This window comes from Aquarana catesbeiana, linkage group LG04 (assembly GCF_042186555.1).
Source record: "Aquarana catesbeiana isolate 2022-GZ linkage group LG04, ASM4218655v1, whole genome shotgun sequence".
Taxonomy (NCBI): Eukaryota; Metazoa; Chordata; class Amphibia; order Anura; family Ranidae; genus Aquarana; species Aquarana catesbeiana.
In genome coordinates, this window is record NC_133327.1 from 112,294,733 (window position 1) to 112,314,336 (window position 19,604).

The 19,604-nt window shown below is 40.2% G+C and overlaps 1 protein-coding gene across 2 annotated transcripts in view; it reads left to right on the top strand.

Moving 5' to 3' along the window:
- The window catches only part of SH3YL1 (SH3 and SYLF domain containing 1), a 264,690-nt gene extending 246,686 nt beyond the window's left edge, over window positions 1–18,004 (top strand). For both annotated transcript variants that reach the window (XM_073625460.1, XM_073625461.1), the window contains one exon: window positions 17,617–18,004. In XM_073625460.1, coding sequence (XP_073481561.1) covers window positions 17,617–17,810 — 194 coding nt within the window. In that variant the 3' untranslated portion in view covers window positions 17,811–18,004. The remainder of the gene's footprint in view (window positions 1–17,616) is intronic.
- Window positions 18,005–19,604: the final 1,600 nt, after the last annotated feature.

A 19,604-nucleotide genomic window follows, 5' to 3' on the forward strand; every position in this document is an offset into this window, starting at 1 on the left:
ACAGGCTGCATTGTTTGTCAATTTAATGGCTGCAGATGGGCATTGAGCAGGGTGCATTGATGGGCAATTTAGAGGCTGCAGATGGGCACTGAGCAGGCTGCATTGATGGGTAATTTAGAGGCTGCAGATGGGCACTGAGCAGGGTGCATTTATGAGCTGTGACCCTAATTTTGCTTCAAAGTTCTTTATTTAAAATGTAAGTTTTTTTCCTTAAACTTCCCTCCTAAAATTGGGGTGCATGTTATACACCAATAAATACGGTAGTTATTCTTATTATCAAGGTTGTTCTACAGAAAAAGAAGCATGCCACATTATGAAGCCTGTACTAATAGATGGAACTGAGAACAATAATGACTTTTCAGCTATATTACAGAAGTAATATTGGTACTGTCTATATTATCTTTTAGCATCCCATCTGATGTCTTCCTAACTTTTTAACCTTCTCTTGAAAAGAAATGGAATTTTATTAATATGACTGGTTTTGATTACTTTCCTCAAAATTTCACCTATGAGTCCCCTCTGTTAATATTAGAATTACTTCTTATGAGGTACATAATTGTCCCATCATGGCACCAAAATCTGATGCTTAAAAGGAACCAGTCATAATGGGGCTTATGCCGAAATCTGAAAATTTCATCTTATTCATTAAAATTGTACATGCAAACCTTTGCCAACAGTCTAAGGGCTCTTTCACTCTCACATTAAAGTTCGGTGCCCGCTCATGACTCAGTAGGCGGTTTTTACCACTGGTCTGAAATAGACCTTATGCCTGACCACACTGCACATGCAGCAGGTGACAAACCATGTGTGTAGTCAGGCAGTCAGCAGGGCAGCAACTTTCATATATCTGACCTTATGATTGGCTCAGCAGTGGCACCTCCCATATTTTTATATTTAAAAGTTTTAGCTAGATGCCCTTAAATTAAAGCTCCCCATTGTTTTTCTGTGTTGAAGTCCCATAGTCTGCCTACCTGCCTAGCTATTATGCAGCTTTGTCACTGCCCCTGCCAAACTGTTTCACAATACATATGATAGACCTATTGACTACCAGTAGCAGACATGTACCTGAATAATGAGTTTTGGATAGACTGACCCTTTAAATAAGCACGTTGCTACTTATGTGTGTCTAATACAGACTGTATAGTCTTTCACAAGATAGCACTGTAAAAAATGTTAAGATGTTTGCCAAGACACCTTTCTAGGGGAGGTTGCCTTTGTTCTCAGAGGTTGCACTCAGTTGTTTCTAAGATCACTGCTGTCAGTAAATGTCTACAAGCAAAAAACAAACAAACCAATTACTGTGCACACTTTCCAAGAACAGTTCACAAATTCCAAATTTAGAAACAAAAGCACTGTTAAGGCACTGATCAAACACCCCAGACATAGCGTAATGATTAATGGCATTCCCTGCATAGTCTGATCTTGTACTTTCACTGTAACAAAATGAAGCATAAACAATACATTTTGGCCAGAAGTAAATCTGCCAAGACAAACAGCAACAAGCTTTCAGTTTATATATGTGTAAATAGATTCTTATGCTAACAGATATTTAAAGGCATGCAGCTAATATTTTCATTGTGTATTATCATTATTATTATTCTTGTAAGAGTCTTAGGGTCAGCTTGTCTTACTGGGCCCATAGCACAGCAGCTCCTGTGACTTTTTTTTTTCTCTTTTTTGGAGCCAGGTTGGTAGCTTTAAGCCAAATCTGGTTTCATTCTCAGTACAGGCTTTGATGGACCAAATGAAATGTCATTTAACCTACAAGTATGTGTTTGGTTTGTGGCAGTAAATCTCATGATGAGATCATATAAACTTCATACAGATAGTGTACCAAGAGGGAATTGGACCCAGGACCCAAGCTCTACAAGAGCACTAACTACTATGGTACATGTGAACAAACACCATATACTAACCAAGAGAAGATAACGATTTTTAGGGCACCACACAGAGAAATTCTAATTTGTCTAAAAACATTCATTGTTTAATTAAATGCCCTTAAAATAGCTATATCTTATTTTCAATAAAACACAAGAACTCATTAAAAAGCATGGGGTCCTATTATTGTAATTTTAAATAATTTTGTACGCCATGTATACCATCTAACCTCATTGTAACTTCCTACACACATAACTAAAGTAAATCATAACTCAGGCATTATTGAAATTTCAGATATCTATGCGGATACAGGTTTTTCAGTGATATGGGGATGGTCTTGAACCAATGCGTTCAACTCAATACTGCTGTTTTTCAGGAGTCTCAGTGGAGTAGCCATCTATTATAACATACCAGATTACAATTACCATTTTACAACTGATCAAATATAGATTTCATCCATTTTAACATTAGTGATACTTCTTTGCAGATTTTTTAATCTGTACACATCCCGTGAAACAATTAAAATTTCAACCAATGTGCAATCATATAGCACCCCTCTTCCTTTGGTCAGGCACAGGAGCTTTCGGGATGGACCGTGTGTCCCTACCCCAAGACAGTAACAAAGAAGTTCTATAGTGATAGTGGATTGAACTATTAATCGATTATATGGAAGACACCACCTAGTATCAACTACCATATTTTAAGGGTAATTGAATAACAATAGCTTGTTATTGGTATCACCATATGTTGAGTAAAAATGCCATCTCCTTCCTTATAACAAAGAACATCACTGAGGTATATATAAATATACGGAATGTTTAAGTAGTGACAATAATCATATGAAAGTGTACCTTTCAAAATATATGTATAATACACAAACCTAAACTATTTTCATGTGGCCATGGTGGAGCTAGTAGAACCTGTTCCTCTGATTGGTGGTTTTTATTTTTTATTTTTTTCATCTCACTGTACTACTTGAAATCTGTTGAGCCCTCGTTCTGAGATTCATTTCAAGAAACCTAACTGGAATGCTACTATAATAATAATGAGTAATCTTAAGCTATTGAGGCATAAAAATGCACACTTAAAAATATAATCCATGTTGAGGTTGTGTAACTTCTGCAAGACTGTGTGAACATTTTTTTTCCCAATCTTTTAACTCAAAATGTGTGACATATTAAATATGTACACAATCCTCATAAACAGACCTCCTAAAAATGAAAGCAAAACTGTTTCCTAGTCATTGGTTGGAAATTCTGTATTTGTTGTTTTTTGGTAACTGGTCTCTAATGATTAGCTTCTAGGCTGACTATAATCCCAGCTGGATTGGGTATCATCTAAAATATGTGCTCTAGCACCTCATATAAAAATGGTCACTTATTGCCTGGACTTATGGTGTTTACATTCAGGTTGTTAAGACCAATTTTATTCCTTATGTGCACAGCAACCAGATTTCATTCTCCTGCTAAAATACATATTGAGTAGTGCATTCAAAAATCAACAAAAATAATTGCATACTTAAAAAGCCAATACAAACAATGATTTCAAATAGGTCATTATTTGTAATAATCATTATTAAAATCCAAAACCTAAAACCCTAAAAATCTTTTTTTAGAAATTTTCCCCATAATTTTTACCTTGTAAGCCTAAGATGTCCTCCCATGGCTATTTCATTCACTTTATGGAGGCAACCATGTTTGTTATTCAGGCTGGACTTCAAGTATGTCTGTATTTGTTCATTTCTATTACACAATGGTTGAAAGGATTAGTGATTTACAAAAAAAAAAGATACAATTGTTTTTGCTGTCTGCTCAGTACAAGGACACTGCATTTCTGGTTAGATCAACAAGTATCTTCTGTTTGTTGAAAATGTACTTAGCTTAAAAAGTGAAAATGAATGCAACCACTGCTGCAAAATCCTTGTGCACTGATACAGTATGTCTTCTCTGTTAGACATGTGCTGATACAGATACAATATATCCAGGTACAGATACATTATTTATCCTATGCTGTGAGCTGCTATTTTCCATTATTTTTTTTTATACTGAGTCTTATTGCAAATTAAAAGGTGGGCCACATACAATGGGTTACAGTACAGTATCCATTCAAGGTACATTGGGGACAAGATACAAAAAGGTAAAAAATTAAGTAGAGCTGTAACATGAATGTACAGAATAGGCACTGGACTGTTGATCAATGATACATAAAGAAACAACCAAATGGTTATTACACAGTAAGAAAAAAACGCAAGGCAACAGTCAAGTAAAAAAATAAAGATACTTGTGACGGGAGGGCCCGTGGAACTCAGAATCCCTTGGAAAGTAGGGCATGTCCTTGTTTCAGCTCCCCATATACCTCTTATGTCTAAGTCACCCTGTGCTATCCTGGCACAGGGTGAGTGAGAAAATATATCTTGGACTACTTAAAATGGGACAGTAATATTTGTCCACAATATCTCCCAGGATGTATGTAGAGACTATTATTGGTTTGTTTGATTCTGAACTCAACCTGTTAATTGAGTGAGCTGATCACATTAGCCTCCAGGACTGGCTAGGAGACGAACTGTTGATGACTAGGCTGAGGAGGGGGGGGATTGTTGTTTGTATTGTTAATCGTAATTAGCTCCTGCTATTGTGTTTATACTACTGTGTGAAGCTCGGTGCCCACAAGTCTGTGTCCTACAGGTCATGTCTCTGAGTCAACTGGTCTGGGTAAATATTTTAGTAAATTAGCTCATGTTAATTAGGTTAGCTTTGAGTCATCCTGCTGTATAAATTTGTGTGAGATCTCAAATAAAGAGTTAGTCCTGATGTACTCTAAGATTGGTGTTGTCTAGTTCTTGGGAGTTCCTATAGCCAGATCTATTGGACTCGGGTTCCAGAACTTAGGAAGTGGTATACTGACGGAAGCACTCAAGCGGAGTGAGGGACGTTTCGTGACAATACTGTTATACAATTTATACAATAAAGAAATGTTGAAAAAACTGATTATGTGGTATGCTTTTATAAGAGTGGGCAAGGTTATAACTGAAAAGTTTAACTCAAAATCAGTGAGTTATAAAGTGGGCACATCACAAGTGTCAGTAAGATTACCCCATATCCTATCAAATTTTAACAAAAGTTAGTTTTCTAAAGCAGTAAAGTTTGGTTAATTGGGTTTTTCCAAAGTTTAATGTTGATGGGGTCAGTATAAATACATTGGAGTACCACCGTTTTACTAACATAATACAGTACAATTCTTAAAAATTATAGCACTAATTTCTAGGTCTTCAGAAATATACCAAATATGCACCACCAAGGGTTACCTGAGTAGATCAAAATGTGAGGTAGAGAAGTCAGTAATTTGGGACCAAAATGATCTAACCCTTTCACAACTCCAAGTGTCCTTTTTATACATTTGAAAGAGTCACGAAGGGGTATAATATATTCTATGGAAGAATCTCAGCTGGATGAGTTTATCTCTGATTAATATAGTCGTATCACAACAGAACTCTGGAATATCATTCAGCCATTTGCCTTATTAGATATATATTAGAGACTTTAGTGGGTTTTGGTTTGTAGCAAACTCACTGTAGCAAACCCCCTAATATAGCAGAGTGCTATATTTTTTATGCATATTGATGTTACTTCGCTTTATGTATCTGTATCCCTGTGTGAATATTGTTGCCTGACTTGAACAATACAAATTGAAAAACATAGCAAGAGTGGTTATGTGCTTACTTATCTTTTTGCTAAAAAGTTCATTAGACAGTGTATTGCAGTGTATTGCCTAATAATTAGCATAGGTGCAGGCTGTGCAAGCCTGTTGTTCTAAAAATGATTGAATTGAATGATCACTTCCCTTGCTTTAAATGTGCAGTTTGTAACCCATAAGATCATGCGTAACACGTGAGCTTTTGGCCATTTGTTTCAGATTGGGCTGTCTAAGGCAGATATCTTGACACAATGAGGCTGATTTACTAAAGGATTTGATCATTTTCACTCTAAAAATTGTGTGAATATTCACTTCAGTCATCCAGTTATGAAAAGCAAAATCCTGTTATACCCTGTATACCCAATCTTGTGCAAATTTCTTTTTACATGTTTGGATAATTGAAGTAACTATTTTTTCAGTGAAGGTTCTCAACTCTTTTATTACATCAGTCTTAACCACTTTTGTCTTATTCACTGTTTTTAAACAGTACAGGAAAAATACAGTAGTTGTTTGTTCCAGTGGCACAAGCACTGATTAAATCCTAGGCTTTGAATGCTTCCACAATTCACTCCATAAGGGTGCTCTCCAGTGAATGTAAACACTATGCTTCTGAGTACAATACAAGACCTAGAGCTAAACTATTGCAGCTCTGTTCAGCTTCTCCCTACAGCAGTAGATCACAGCAATAGTGATCTATTGCTGGCTGGTTCCTGCTGAACTTGCGAGATTTTGATCCATGTATGACCGGCTTAAGTGGCCGAGGTATTCCCACCCTGTAGCGGCAGATATATGTGCCTCTTGAATCAGTGCTAATGCGGAGTGGGAAATGTCACTTATGATTGGTGGGGCACTGTGACAGGGGGATGAGGGCCCTCTCAAATTGGCTGTATGGAGCCCCATTATTTCTAACAGCAGCCCTGTCCCGTCCCTTAGTTCCATGCAGCTGCAGGATGAGGAATTCCATAATTTCAGCTTATTGGGCCAGTGGCCTGCTGTCAGACATTTTTTTGTGGGTTTGGGTCGAACTCCGTTCACCTTACAGAAAAATCTGTAAGGTGAACTTACACAGGTCCCCCTCCTCACCCCCCCCCCCCCCCAGGTCCCACTGACCTGGACCGCGACAATCTCCAGTTCTAAGCCCCTGTATATCTGCGGCAGGAGTCCAGGGCTTAGAAATCCTCTCTGCATCCTTGCAGCATCTTCTTAACTGACAGGACGGGCTATGCGGCTGCTGATTGATCGGCGCCGCCCATGTGACATTGCTGACCAATTAGAATGCTCCAAAATGTCCCTTCTTACAAGGGACATTTTGGACATTCAGCTCAGGGGATTTCTAAGCCCCGGACTCCTGGCGCGGATATACCGGGGCTTAGAACCGGAGATTGCCTTGGTCCAGGTCAGCGGGACTGGGGGGGGGCGAGGAGGGGGCCCTGTGTAAGTTCACCTTACAGATTTTTCGGTAAAGGTGAACCTACCCTTTAAGGCACAGGGGACATTTTAAAACCTCTCCTGAATGATTTAATTGGACAGATATTAACCGACGTTTAAAACCGTCCGTTTTACCGCGTTTGCATTTAGAAGCGTTTATTATTTTTTTCAAAAATGTATCTCCATTAAAAATGCCTGTAAACGAAACGCGAGTTACCGCGTTTACATGCATTAACAAGCTGTTACAGGCTTTTGGCGTTTCAAATGCTTCTGAACCTCCGTCCTGAACACATTTTTTTTGCTTTCCAAAAAATGCTTCTAAACTCAACTGCCTAGAAACGAAAATAAACGATCCTGTGTACATGTAAGGATAAGATAACATAGAAGAGAGGTCAGGGGCAGCTGAAAAAAAAATGCCCAACTTCTCCTAAACGTCTGTTTACCAGCAGCGGTGTACATGAGCCCTAACTCATCCCCACTGAACAGTGAAGAAGACAAAGTAAAAGTTCTGGCTGAATTCTGGCTTTGACCTTTTACACAGCCAGAAACATAAAGCCGTATTCAGTGTTCTAAAGCCAAAATGTGTTTTATTTTAATGCATTCCTTGGATTAAGATAAAAAACATTTTATGGCTTTCTGTCCTCTCCCCCTTCCCTGTGTGAAGCGTAATAGAGGGGAGAAGATATCCAGCGCTGTGCATAGCTGCATCTCTTCTTCCCTCTCTTTCACTTCACACAGTGGAAGAGAGGTTCCATTGGTTCCTGCTGCTGTCAATCAAATGCAGTGAGAAGGAAGTGAGGGGCGGGACTAAACCCCGCTGTGTATGTCTAGGGGGGCACACAAAGAAGTGAAGATGCCAAGAACACAGGGGGGGGACCCCAGAAGAGAGAGGTTCGGGGCCATTCTGTGCAAAAGCATTGCACAGACAAAGGGATTATACCATGTTTATTATTTTAATAAAAATTTAAAAATTATCTTTAGTAGCGCTTTAGAGAAAAGTCATTCATAGCAACTAATCATATTTCCATTTACCAAAGTCACAATGACCAAGAAATAACTTCTGTGGATTGTGGCAGTTAGCATGTTATTACTGCTTTTGCGCAGCAATAATAAAACCATTATAGAGTTATATAGTTAGGTTGAAAAAAGACACAAGTCCATCCAGTTCAACCAATAAATGGGGAAAAAAAAAAAGTTATACAAATTATGCACGCATTCAGAGTATGCGTGCTCCTTCCTCAGGCTGCGATCTTGGTCTGAAGAAGAAGCACGCATGCTCCGAATGTGCCTGCCAATCCCCCTGCTCCACTTCTGGTGACATCACAGCTGACAGAACAACTGCCCTACCGACCCAGAGCCCTGGAATCCACTAGAGCGACTAAGCTCTCCAACGGTATCCACCATTGACAGTAATCTGGCCCCAGAGATCATGGAGAGCCCCTACATACATGTATATACATGCCTATTCTATTACTTTGCTTGGGAGTTGCCATTTTTTATTTTTTAATAAACATTGGATTGTACATAGCTTACTGCACTAAGATAGTGCTGCTGTGTCTCCCTGCTTTCTTACTTCACAGAGCTGCTTCTTTCTGAGATTGGTGTCAGTGATACCATATGAACATTTTTATTGTGGACTTTAATCTCACGTTCATACAGCACCCCTTTTGATGCTGTTTGGGCATTGGGTTTAACCGCTTGAAGACCAGCCGCTGCAGTTGCACTGCGGCAGGCTGGCTCTCCTGGGCAAATTGCCATCATTGTACGTCGGCCGCATTAACAGCTCTAGGGAGTGCGCGATGCGTGAGCCGATGGGCGTGCCCGGTGGCTATGATGTTCGTCAGCCACCTGCGATTGCTCGACAGAGAGCCAGAATGGGGATCTGTCACTGAAAACCAACAGATCCCCATTCTGACAGGGGAGGAGAGACCGAGCTGCTGTTCCTAGTGATTAGGAACAGTGATCTCTCTCCTCCTCCAGTTAGTTCCACCCCCCCCACAGTTAGAAACACCTCCCAGGGAACACATTTAACCCCTTGATCGCCCCCTAGTGTTAACCCCTTCCCTGCCAGTGACATTTACACAGTAATCAGTGCATTTTTATAGCACTGATCACTGTATAAATGTCAATGGTCCCAAAAGTGTCCAATCTGCCTGCCGCAATGTCGCAGATCGCCACTATTACTAGTAAAAGAATAAAAATAAATTAAAATGCCATAAATTTATCCCCTATTTTGTAGACGCTATAACTTTTGCGCAAACCAATCAATATACGCTTTTGGTGCGATTTTTTTTTTTTTTTTACCAAAAATATGTAGAAGATTACATATTGGCCTAAACTGATAAAGAAATTATTATTATTTTTGTGGGATATTTATTATAGCAAAAAGTTACAAATATTGGGTATTTTTCAAAATTGTCACTCTTTTTTTGTTTATAGCACAAAAAAAAAAAAAAATACCGCAGTGGTGATCAAACACCACCAAAAGAAAGCTCTATTTGTGGGGAAAAAAGGACATCAATTTTGTTTGGGTACAGCGTCAATTGTCAGTTAAAGCGAAGCAGTGCCACATCACAAAAAATGGTCTTGTCATTAAGGGGGCAAATCCTTCTGGTCCTTAACCACTTAAGCCCCGGAAGATTTGGCTCATTTTTTGCAATACGGCACTGTGTTGCTTTAACTGACTTATGCAACGCTGTAGCCAAACAAAATTTACTTCCTTTTTTTTCCTCACAAATAGAGCATTTTTTTTTGGTGGTATTTGATCATCTCTTCAGATTTTTTGCGCTATAAACAAAAAAGAGCGACGATTTTGAAAAAAACCACAAGATTTTGTACTTTTTGCTATTAAAAATATCCCCAATTTTTTTTAAAAAGAAGCTAATTTTTTCCTCAGTTCAGGCCGATATGTATTCTTCTACATATTTTTGGAAATAAAAATCGCAATAGGCATATATTGATTTGTTTGCGCAAAAGTTATAGCATCTACAAAATAGGGGATAGATTTATGGTATTTTTATTATTATAATTTTTTTTACTAGTAATGGCGGTGATCTGCCATTTTTATCAGGACTACGACATTATGGCGGGCACATCGGACACTTTTGACACATTTTTGGGACGATCAGTATATAGCACAGTGATCAGTGCTATAAAAATGGCACTGATTACTGTATAAATGTCACTGGCAGGGAAGGGGTTAACACTAGGGGGCGATCAAGGGGTTAACTGTGTTCCCTAGTGTGTGTTCCCTAACTGTAGAGGGAGGGGACTGACTATAGGAGATGACAGATGGTGGTTCCTAGCTATTAGGAACTCAAGATAGCAGGCACGCGCTAGCGCGCACGTGCCTGCTATCCCGCTTGAAGGAGCAGACATACAGCTACGATGGCTCACGGGATAGTGCCGACCTGCCGCAGTATAATTACAACGGCTGGTTGGCAAGAGGTTAAGTGTTTAAAGTGTGTAAAGGTTTGTTTGTTTTTTAAAATAAATAACAAATATGTTATACTTACCTGCTCTGTGCAGCAGTTTTGCACTGTGCAGCCGTGATCTTCCTTTTCTGGGGTTCCCCCCGGCGGCGCTCCTGGCTCCTCCTCTTTATCGGATGCCCCCACAGAGAGCCGCTTTTTTTTCTGTCCATTGACATAGACAGCCCCACCCCTGGCTCCCGTGTCACTGGATTTGATTGACTTTGGACGCAGCTTTGATTGACATTGGACACAGCTCCAGCCACTGCCTCGGGTCCTCATTAGATAGACTGATAGCAGCAGGAGCCATTGGTTCCCGCTGCTATCAGTCTATCTAATGAGGACCCGAGACGCGGGTGGAGCTGCTAGGCTCGTTCTCGTCGCTGGAACGATCGGGTTCAGGTAAGAAAAAGGGGGGCTCTAGGGGGCAGCTGAAGCACAAAAGGTTTTTCACCTTCATCCATAGAATGTATTAAGGAGAAAAACCATGAGACTTTACAACTCCTTTAAACCCATTATATAATAGTGCTGTCCCCCTCTACATTCTAAAGCACTGCGTAAACTGTTGGCGCTATATAAATAGTGTATAATAATAATAATATGTATGTCTTTTTAATCTAATTTAGTATCATCTCCTTGCTGCTCCCCAAGTGCCACTTCACATCCTCATTATAATGTGCAAAATACAGTAACTCATAGCACTTGCAGTTGACTGAAATCTTACCAGGGAAGGGATCTTTTCTGATTGGTTTCCATAAAGTTCATCACTCCATTGCTTTTTGTTTACTGACTGTCCCAAATGATCTTACTCTCACTGACGGTGGAGGGTTTTGGATAAATAACTGTCTTTTAATGTAATCATGTAGCGTATTCCCACTGACCTTCACAGCTGTTTAGGGTGGTTCAGTTTATGACAACAATTTGATATATATTGACCTCATTTTTCTACATATACTCTTCCAAATTCTTTTGGCATCTGTAGCAGGAAAGGAAAGTCTGTGTGTAAGTGTGAAGAGATGTGCAAATGTGAACGCAAGCGTGAAAAGATGAGTAAATGTGTTCAGAGGTGTGTGTGAATGCTAGAAAGATTGTGCACTGAATAAAACTGTTCTACTGTTAAAATTCATAGTGTATGTGGCCCCAACCATTAGTAATGCCTTTAACTGTTTGTTTGTTGGTATTGATGCTTCACCTAAAATCCTTTCCTTGAATCAGAAAAGGGCTGGCGACTCGGATGCTCTTGAATAAAAGTCCTTTATTGGGTTACATGGATACATGGGTGCAGGCTACGCCAGCCCTTTTCTGATTCAAGTATTGCATTTTGGGGCCTGAACGTCCTGGCTAGAGCACCGGATCACAGTTCATAGAACATCATACTGGCAGTGGAGCTGGGGTATCATTTTGCTTCTCTAAAATCCTTTCCAGTTCATAAACTCTGAATTCCCCAAATGCCAGTGCATAATCTTTTGTAAATACCAAGCAGGCTCATACAAAAATATACTTGTCAGGTATGGCGCACTTGTTCCAAATTATCTGCAGCTGCTGTCAGGTGCAGGAGCAATCCCGTCTACTGATACATGAAAAACCGTCAATCAAACTGTGTTTCTGCAAAATCCATAAAGAACTAGCATTGGTATGTTTGCTGGAAGTCTTCTCAGAAAACAAGGTGGTACTTAATGTTCTAGTTCTGTTAATCTAGTAAAGATGCTGGCAAGAAGTAGTTTCATGTTGGGGGATTTGTGGAAGACTATTCTGCATCCTTCTGTTATATGATCACCTAATGTTAAGCTCGCTTGACCAATTTGCTTTCAGTGATGACGTTAGGCAGCAGATTCTGGTCAAGAATCCACCACATCTTGTGATTGGACAATAAAAGAGAAGCAACACACCTTGGATTTTATACCAGTACTCTCTTCTCCAGATAGCATGTTTGGACTATGTAACGTAATAGAACCCCAACTGACTGAGGACTTGGCTCCATCCCCTTTGTCTCAAATGTGAGCTTTTCACTTTGGGCCCCGGTTCACACTGCCGTGACTTTCGCATGACTTTGAATCCGACCTGCCTCCACGACTTCATCGCAGCTACAGTGGCGTCTCCAGCTTTCAAATTTAGGGGGGGCACATGGGGGGACAGGGACAAAAGTAGGGGGGCAACTATAAAATGCATATATATATATATATATATATATATATATATATATATATATATATATATATATATATATCCTGGGGCCCTTTACTACGACCCCACAATGGGCCCTTTCACATGTTCTGCAGTGAGCTCCCTTCCTACTGTATTGGGGTCCCCCAGGGTGGCAGAAAACAAGAGATATATGTCACCAGCATATCAAGAAAATAAAAGGATCCAAAGCAGTGGGAGAACTCTCAGGGTTGCAAAGGTTGTCTTGCCACCGGGCCCTGGTGTTCTGCCACTGTGGGGTTCCCCAGCCTCCTCTTGCTGTCCTGCCCCTGCTATTGACAGCGCTGGTCTGGCATCTCTTGGAATTTACAGGCTGGTCCTCCTGTCCTAAGAACAGGAGAAATCAGTCTGTTTTTTCAGTAACTGAGAGTCCTGGTGGAGTACTTCCTGCAACTCGCTCTTCTCCCTGCCAATGAGGATGCAGGTGAAGGAGCAGATCGGGCGGCCGTGGTTGTGTGAACGCTCGCATTATGCAGTGTCAGCGATCAGGGGAGGGGGGAGGGGCACATGGTGGGGCACAGCATAATATTGGGGGGGTCAGGGCCCCCTCTGGCCCCCCCCTAGGGTCGCCATTGCGCAGCTAGCATATGACTTCTTTAACAGAAGAAAATACAAGTCATATTGAAATCGGACAAAAAGTAGTGCAGGAACCCTTTTCTAAGTCAGAGCATCTCAAGTCGCTCCTATTAGAATGGTTCCATTGCCGCTAATGGACCACAACTTGTCATGCAACTTTGAACATTCAAGTCGCATGACAAATCACGGCAGTGTGAACCAGGACTTCACTGCACCTGAGCACCACAAACCAAAAACGCAGTTTAATTCATTTTTATTATTCAAAGCAAACTCACCCATCCACTTATGTCGCTATGCTTTATCTTGCTAAGAAATCCTGTTAAAATACGCTTAGCATTTCTGGCCATCTTGAGCAAGGGCAGATGACTCATGTTGCATTTACTTCCTGGGATCCATCTGCCCTTAGCTCAAGCATACAGACAGGAGGTTGTGCTTAGCTAAGAAAACCCCTCCTTCCCTTTGGAAGACTCCTGGAATGTATAACATCATTTGCCTAGGCATTGAAAGCAGGAAATGTACAAAAAAAAAAAAAGTTTAACTACTTCTGGACCACCCACTGCACATATAATGCAGCAGGGCGGCCTGGCTGCACAAAACAACGTACCTGTACGTTGTTCACAACTTCTGGGTCTGGGGTGCACGCGCACTCCGCCGGTGACCCGCTCCTGCTGTGATTGGACTCAGGGGGAGCTAATCAGCGGGTCTAGCGGCCACGATCGTTCGTAGGAGAGACAGAGTGGCAGTCTGCCTATGTAAACAAGGCAGACTGTCGTTCTGTCAGAGAGGGAGAGAGAGATCTTGTGTTCCTGCTAATCAGGAACACAGATGTCTCTCTTCCTGCAGTCATTCCATCCCCCACACAGTAAGAAAGCACACCCAGGGAACACACTTAACCCTTTGATTGCCCCTGATGTTAACCCCTTCCCCGCCAGTGTCATTTATACAGTGATAGTGCATTTTTTTAGCACTGATCACTGTATTGGTGTCACTGGTCCCCAAAAAGTGTCGCTTAGTGTCCGATTTGTCCACCACAATTACACAGTCCCGCTAAAAATCACTTATCACCATCATTACTATTAAAAATGAAAATGCCACAAAAATATCCCACAGTTTGTAGATGCGATAACTTTTGCGCAAACTAATCAATATACGCTTATTGGAATTTTTTTACCAAAAATATGTAGCAGGATACATATTGGTCTAAATTGATGAAGAAATTAGATTTTTTACATATTTTTATTGGGTATGTTTTATAGCAGTAAATATATAGAATATAGAATATATAGAAGTAAAAAATATTGTTTTTTTTTTTTTTTTTCAAAATTGTCTATTTTTTTTGTTTATAGCGCAAAAAATAAAAAGCAGAGGTGATCAAATACCACCAAAAGAAATCTTTATTTGTTGAAAAAAAGGACATCAATTTTGTTTGGGTACAACGTTGCACGACCGGGCAATTGCCAGTTAAAATAATGCAGTGCCGTATCACAAAAAATGGCCTGGTCATTAAGGGGGTAAAAACTTCTGGGGCTGAAGTGGTTAAACAAGTAAATATGATATACTTTCCTATCTATTTACCAATGCTAGCAGCATGAGTATTAAAGATAGTCAATGTTGACTGAGGGAGTGAAGTTATGCTTTAACTACTTGCCAACCAGCTGCCATTGTTATACGGTAATAGGTTGGCTCCCCTGCGCAAATCGCCATAGCTGTACGGCGGCTGCTTTAATTGATATAGAGGGCGTGCGTGCCGCCGGCACAAAGTAGAAGCCAATCGATCTTCAGAGTGCCAGAACGGGGATCTGTCACTGTAAACAGACAGATCCCCGTTCTGACAGGGGAGGAGAGAGAGATCTGCTGTTCCTAGTGATCAGGAACAGTGATCTCTCTCTACTCCCTGTCAGTACACTCCCCCCACAGTTAGAAACACCCCCCTAGGGAACACGTAACCCCTTGATCCCCCCTAGTGTTAACCCTTTCCCTGCCAGTGACATTAATACAGTAATCAGTGGCTATTTTTAGCTCTGATCGCTGTATAAATGTCAATGGTCCCGTCAAAAGTGTCAGATCTGTCCACCGCAATGTCACAGTCCCACTAAAAATCGCTGATCACTGCCATTACTAGTAAAAAAAATGCCACAAATACAGTGGCTTGCGAAAGTATTCGGCCCCCTTGAACTTTTCAACCTTTTGCCACATTTCAGGCTTCAAACATAAAGATATAAAATTTTATTTTTTTGTGAAGAATCACCAACAAGTGGGACACAATTGTGAAGTGGAACGAAATCTATTGGATATTTTAAACTTTTTTAGCAATTAAAAAACTGAAAAGTGGTGCGTGCAAAATTATTCGGCCCCTTTACTTTCAGTGCAGCAAACTCACTCCAGAAGTTCAGCGAGGATCTCTGAATGATCCAGTGTTGTCCTAAATGACTGATGGTGATAAATAGAATCCACCTGTGTGTAATCAAGTCTCTGTATAAATGCACCTGCTCTGTGATAGTCTCAGGGTTCTGTTGAAAGCGCAGAGAGCATCATGAAGACCAAGGAACACACCAGGCAGGTCCGTAATACTGTTGTGGAGAAGTTTAAAGCCGGATTTGGATACAAAAAGATTTCCCAAGCTTTAAACATCCCAAGGAGCACTGTGCAAGCGATCATTTTGAAATGGAAGGAGTATCAGACCACTGCAAATCTACCAAGACCTGGCTGTCCCTCTAAACTTTCAGCTCAGACAAGGAGAAGACTGATCAGAGATGCAGCCAAGAGGCCCATGATCACTCTGGATGAACTGCAGAGAACTACAGCTGAGGTGGGAGAGTCTGTCCATAGGACAACAATCAGTCGTACACTGCCCAAATCTGGCCTTTATGGAAGAGTGGCAAGAAGAAAGCCATTTCTCAAAGATATCCATAAAAAGTCTCGTCTAAGGTTTGCCACAAGCCACCTGGGAGACACACCAAACATGTGGAAGAAGGTGCTCTGGTCTGATGAAACCAAAATCAAACTTTTTGGCCACAATGCAAAACGATATGTTTGGCGTAAAAGCAACACAGCTCATCACACTCAACACACCATCCCCACTGTCAAACATGGTGGTGGCAGCATCATGGTTTGGGCCTGCTTTTCTTCAGCAGGGACAGGGAAGATGGTTAAAATTGAGGGGAAGATGGATGCAGTCAAATACAGGACCATTCTGGATGAAAACCTGTTGGAGTCTGCAAAAGACCTGAAACTGGGACGGAGATTTATCTTCCAACAAGACAATGATCCCAAACATACAGCAAAATCTACAAAGGAATGGTTCACAAATAAACGTATCCAGGTGTTAGAATGGCAAAGTCAAAGTCCAGACCTGAATCCAATCGAGAATCTGTGGAAAGAGCTGAAAACTGCTGTTCACAAACGTTCTCCATCCAACCTCACTGAGCTCAAGCTGTTTTGCAAAGAAGAATGGGCAAGAATTTCAGTCTCTCGATGTGCAAAACTGATAGAGACATACCCCAAGCGACTTGCAGCTGTAATCGCAGCAAAAGGTGGCTCTACAAAGTATTAACGCAAGGGGGCCGAATAATTTTGCACGCCCCACTTTTCATTTTTTTATTAGTTAAAAAAGTTTCAAAAATCCAAAAGATTTCGTTCCACTTCACAATTGTGTCCCACTTGTTGGTGATTCTTCACAAAAAATAAAAAAACTTTATATCTTTATGTTTGAAGCCTGAAATGTGGCAAAAGGTTGAAAAGTTCAAGGGGGCCGAATACTTTCGCAAGCCACTGTATATCCCCTATTTTGTAGACGCTATTACTTTTGCGCAAACCAATCAATATATGCTTATTGCGATTTTTTTTTATTTATTTTTTTTTACCAAAAATATGTAGAAGAATACATATTGGCCTAAACTGATGAAGAAATTAGTGTTTTTTTAAGTTTTTGGGGGATATTTATTATAGCAAAGATTAAAAAATATTGTTTTTTTTTTTTTTTTCAAAATTGTCGCTCTTTTTTTGTTGATAGCGAAAAAAAAACGCAGAGGTCATCAAATACTACCAAAAGAAAGCTCTATTTGTGGGAAAAAAGGACATCAATTTTGTTTGGGTACAGCATTGCATGACCGCGCAATTGTCAGTTAAGGTATTTACAGGACTAATTATTTTTTTAATGAATAAGCTCCTTGAGGGCAGGGACTGATGTGAAAGTACAATATATATCTAAAGCACTGCGTAAATTGATGGCGCTATATAAGTACCTGCAATAATAATGAATACCTAAAATAATTAATGCTTTTTATATGTGCTCAGAGTTCAGTGTAAACATTTAGATGATCTTGTCTCCAGATCTTTTAATTGTTTCTTATATCTCATGTTCCCTTAGGCAGCTCAAAAGGAGAAGGCATTACCGCCACTACAATCTACCCATTTGAAGGATTACAACCAGGAGACCTGACGTTCCAAGCTGGTGAAAAGATAACAATCGTGACAAAGACCGACTCTCAATACGACTGGTGGGAGGGCAGGTTGAAAGGAGAGCTGGGAATTTTCCCTGCTAATTATGTTATGTTAAATTAACTCTACAAAAAAAAAGCACAGATTTGGGCTACAAGGGTACTGGAAATGTTACATTGCACAAAATGGTTACAACAATATTAGAGTATATTTATATTTATGTGTATGTATATTCAGAGAGATTAAAGAAAGTGTAAAATATATTAAATTAAATGTTTATAAAATCCAAAGTATTTAAATAAAGTGAAAATTAAATATATGGTGGTTTTTTTTCACAAGCTAGTCCTTGTACAGTTCCCAATTCATCCTACATCATTACCAAAGGGAATGATCTCTACATGGCTAAAAAAGATGACCAGTCATATGGATAGAGTGGGGAAGTATTAGAACTTCGGTCAGGTTTTTATTGGTGTTTGAGTCTGCATTGAGATTTGCCTAAAGTACTACTAAACACACACTGTTTTATTTTCATTGACCCTTTTATATCTGTATGTGGATGATGGCACTGTAATTATTTAAAAAAAAAAAAAAAAAAACATCAACAGTTGTGCTCGTAAGTTTACATACCCTGGCAGAATTTATGATTTATTGGCCATTTTTCATAGAATATGAATGATACCACAAAAACTTTTCTTTCACTCTTGGTTAGTGTTTGGCTGAAGCCATTTATCAATAAACTGTGTTTACTCTTTTTAAATCATAATGACAACAGAAACCACCCAAATGACCCTGATCAAAAGTTTACATACCCTGATAAGATGCACACAAGTTGACACAAAGGGGTTTGAATGGCTATTAAAGGTAACCATCCTCACCTGTGATCTGTTTGCTTGTAATTAGTGTATGTGTATAAAAAGACTGTTTTCACACTGAGGCGCTTTACGGGCGCTATAGCGCTAAAAATAGCGCCTGTAAAGAGCTTCTCCTCTCACTTACCCGAGTGCTTTCACACTGGAGCAGAGTGCTTGCAGGACGGTAAAAAAACCTGCAAGCAGCATCTTTGCAGCGCTGTAGGAGCAGTGTATACACCGCTCCTAAAGCGCCCCTGCCCATTGAAATCAATGGGCAGCGCCACTGAACTGCCGGCAAAGCGCCACTGCAGCAGCGCTTTGCGGGCGGTTGTAACCCATTTTTGACCGCTAGCGGGGGTTAAAAGCACCCCCCTAGCACCCGAATAGTGCCGTTAAAATGACGGTAAAGCATCGCTAAAAATAGCGGCGCTTTACCGCCAACGCCCCAGTGTGTAAGCAACCAAAGGTTAATGAGTTTCTGAACTCCTGACAGACCCTGCATCTTTCATCCAGTGCTGCACTGACGTTTCTGGATTCTGAGTCATGGGGAAAGCAAAAGAATTGTCAACGAATCTGAGGGAAAAGGTAGGTGAACTGTATAAAACAGGAAAGGGATATAAAATGATCATGTATAAAAGACAATTAGCAGCACCTACCTAAAGTGTTATGTGCTATAAATAAACTATAACGTTTACTAATTAGTACTCCACAGCTGTACACTTCCAGTGAATTCACCTCACCATATAACATATAAAATAAAATGAAAAATATATAAGTGCAGCGCTATTAATCTATCATGTGAAATATCCAGTGATATCAAATTATATTCAAATAAATAAATAAATAAAATCAATCTATATAATAATGTGCGTATCGCCCAATAGATCAATAGCCCCGCCTGTTTCGAAAGCCGCCGAGAGCGGCCAAAAGCCGCCGAGATACACAGGACATCCGGCTCTGTATCTCGGCGGCGACATTTTTAAACTGAAAGGCTGCGATGACAAGGCAGCAATGACACTGGAGCAAGGCTACACTAACAAGTCTGCAAATGACACTGACAAGGCTT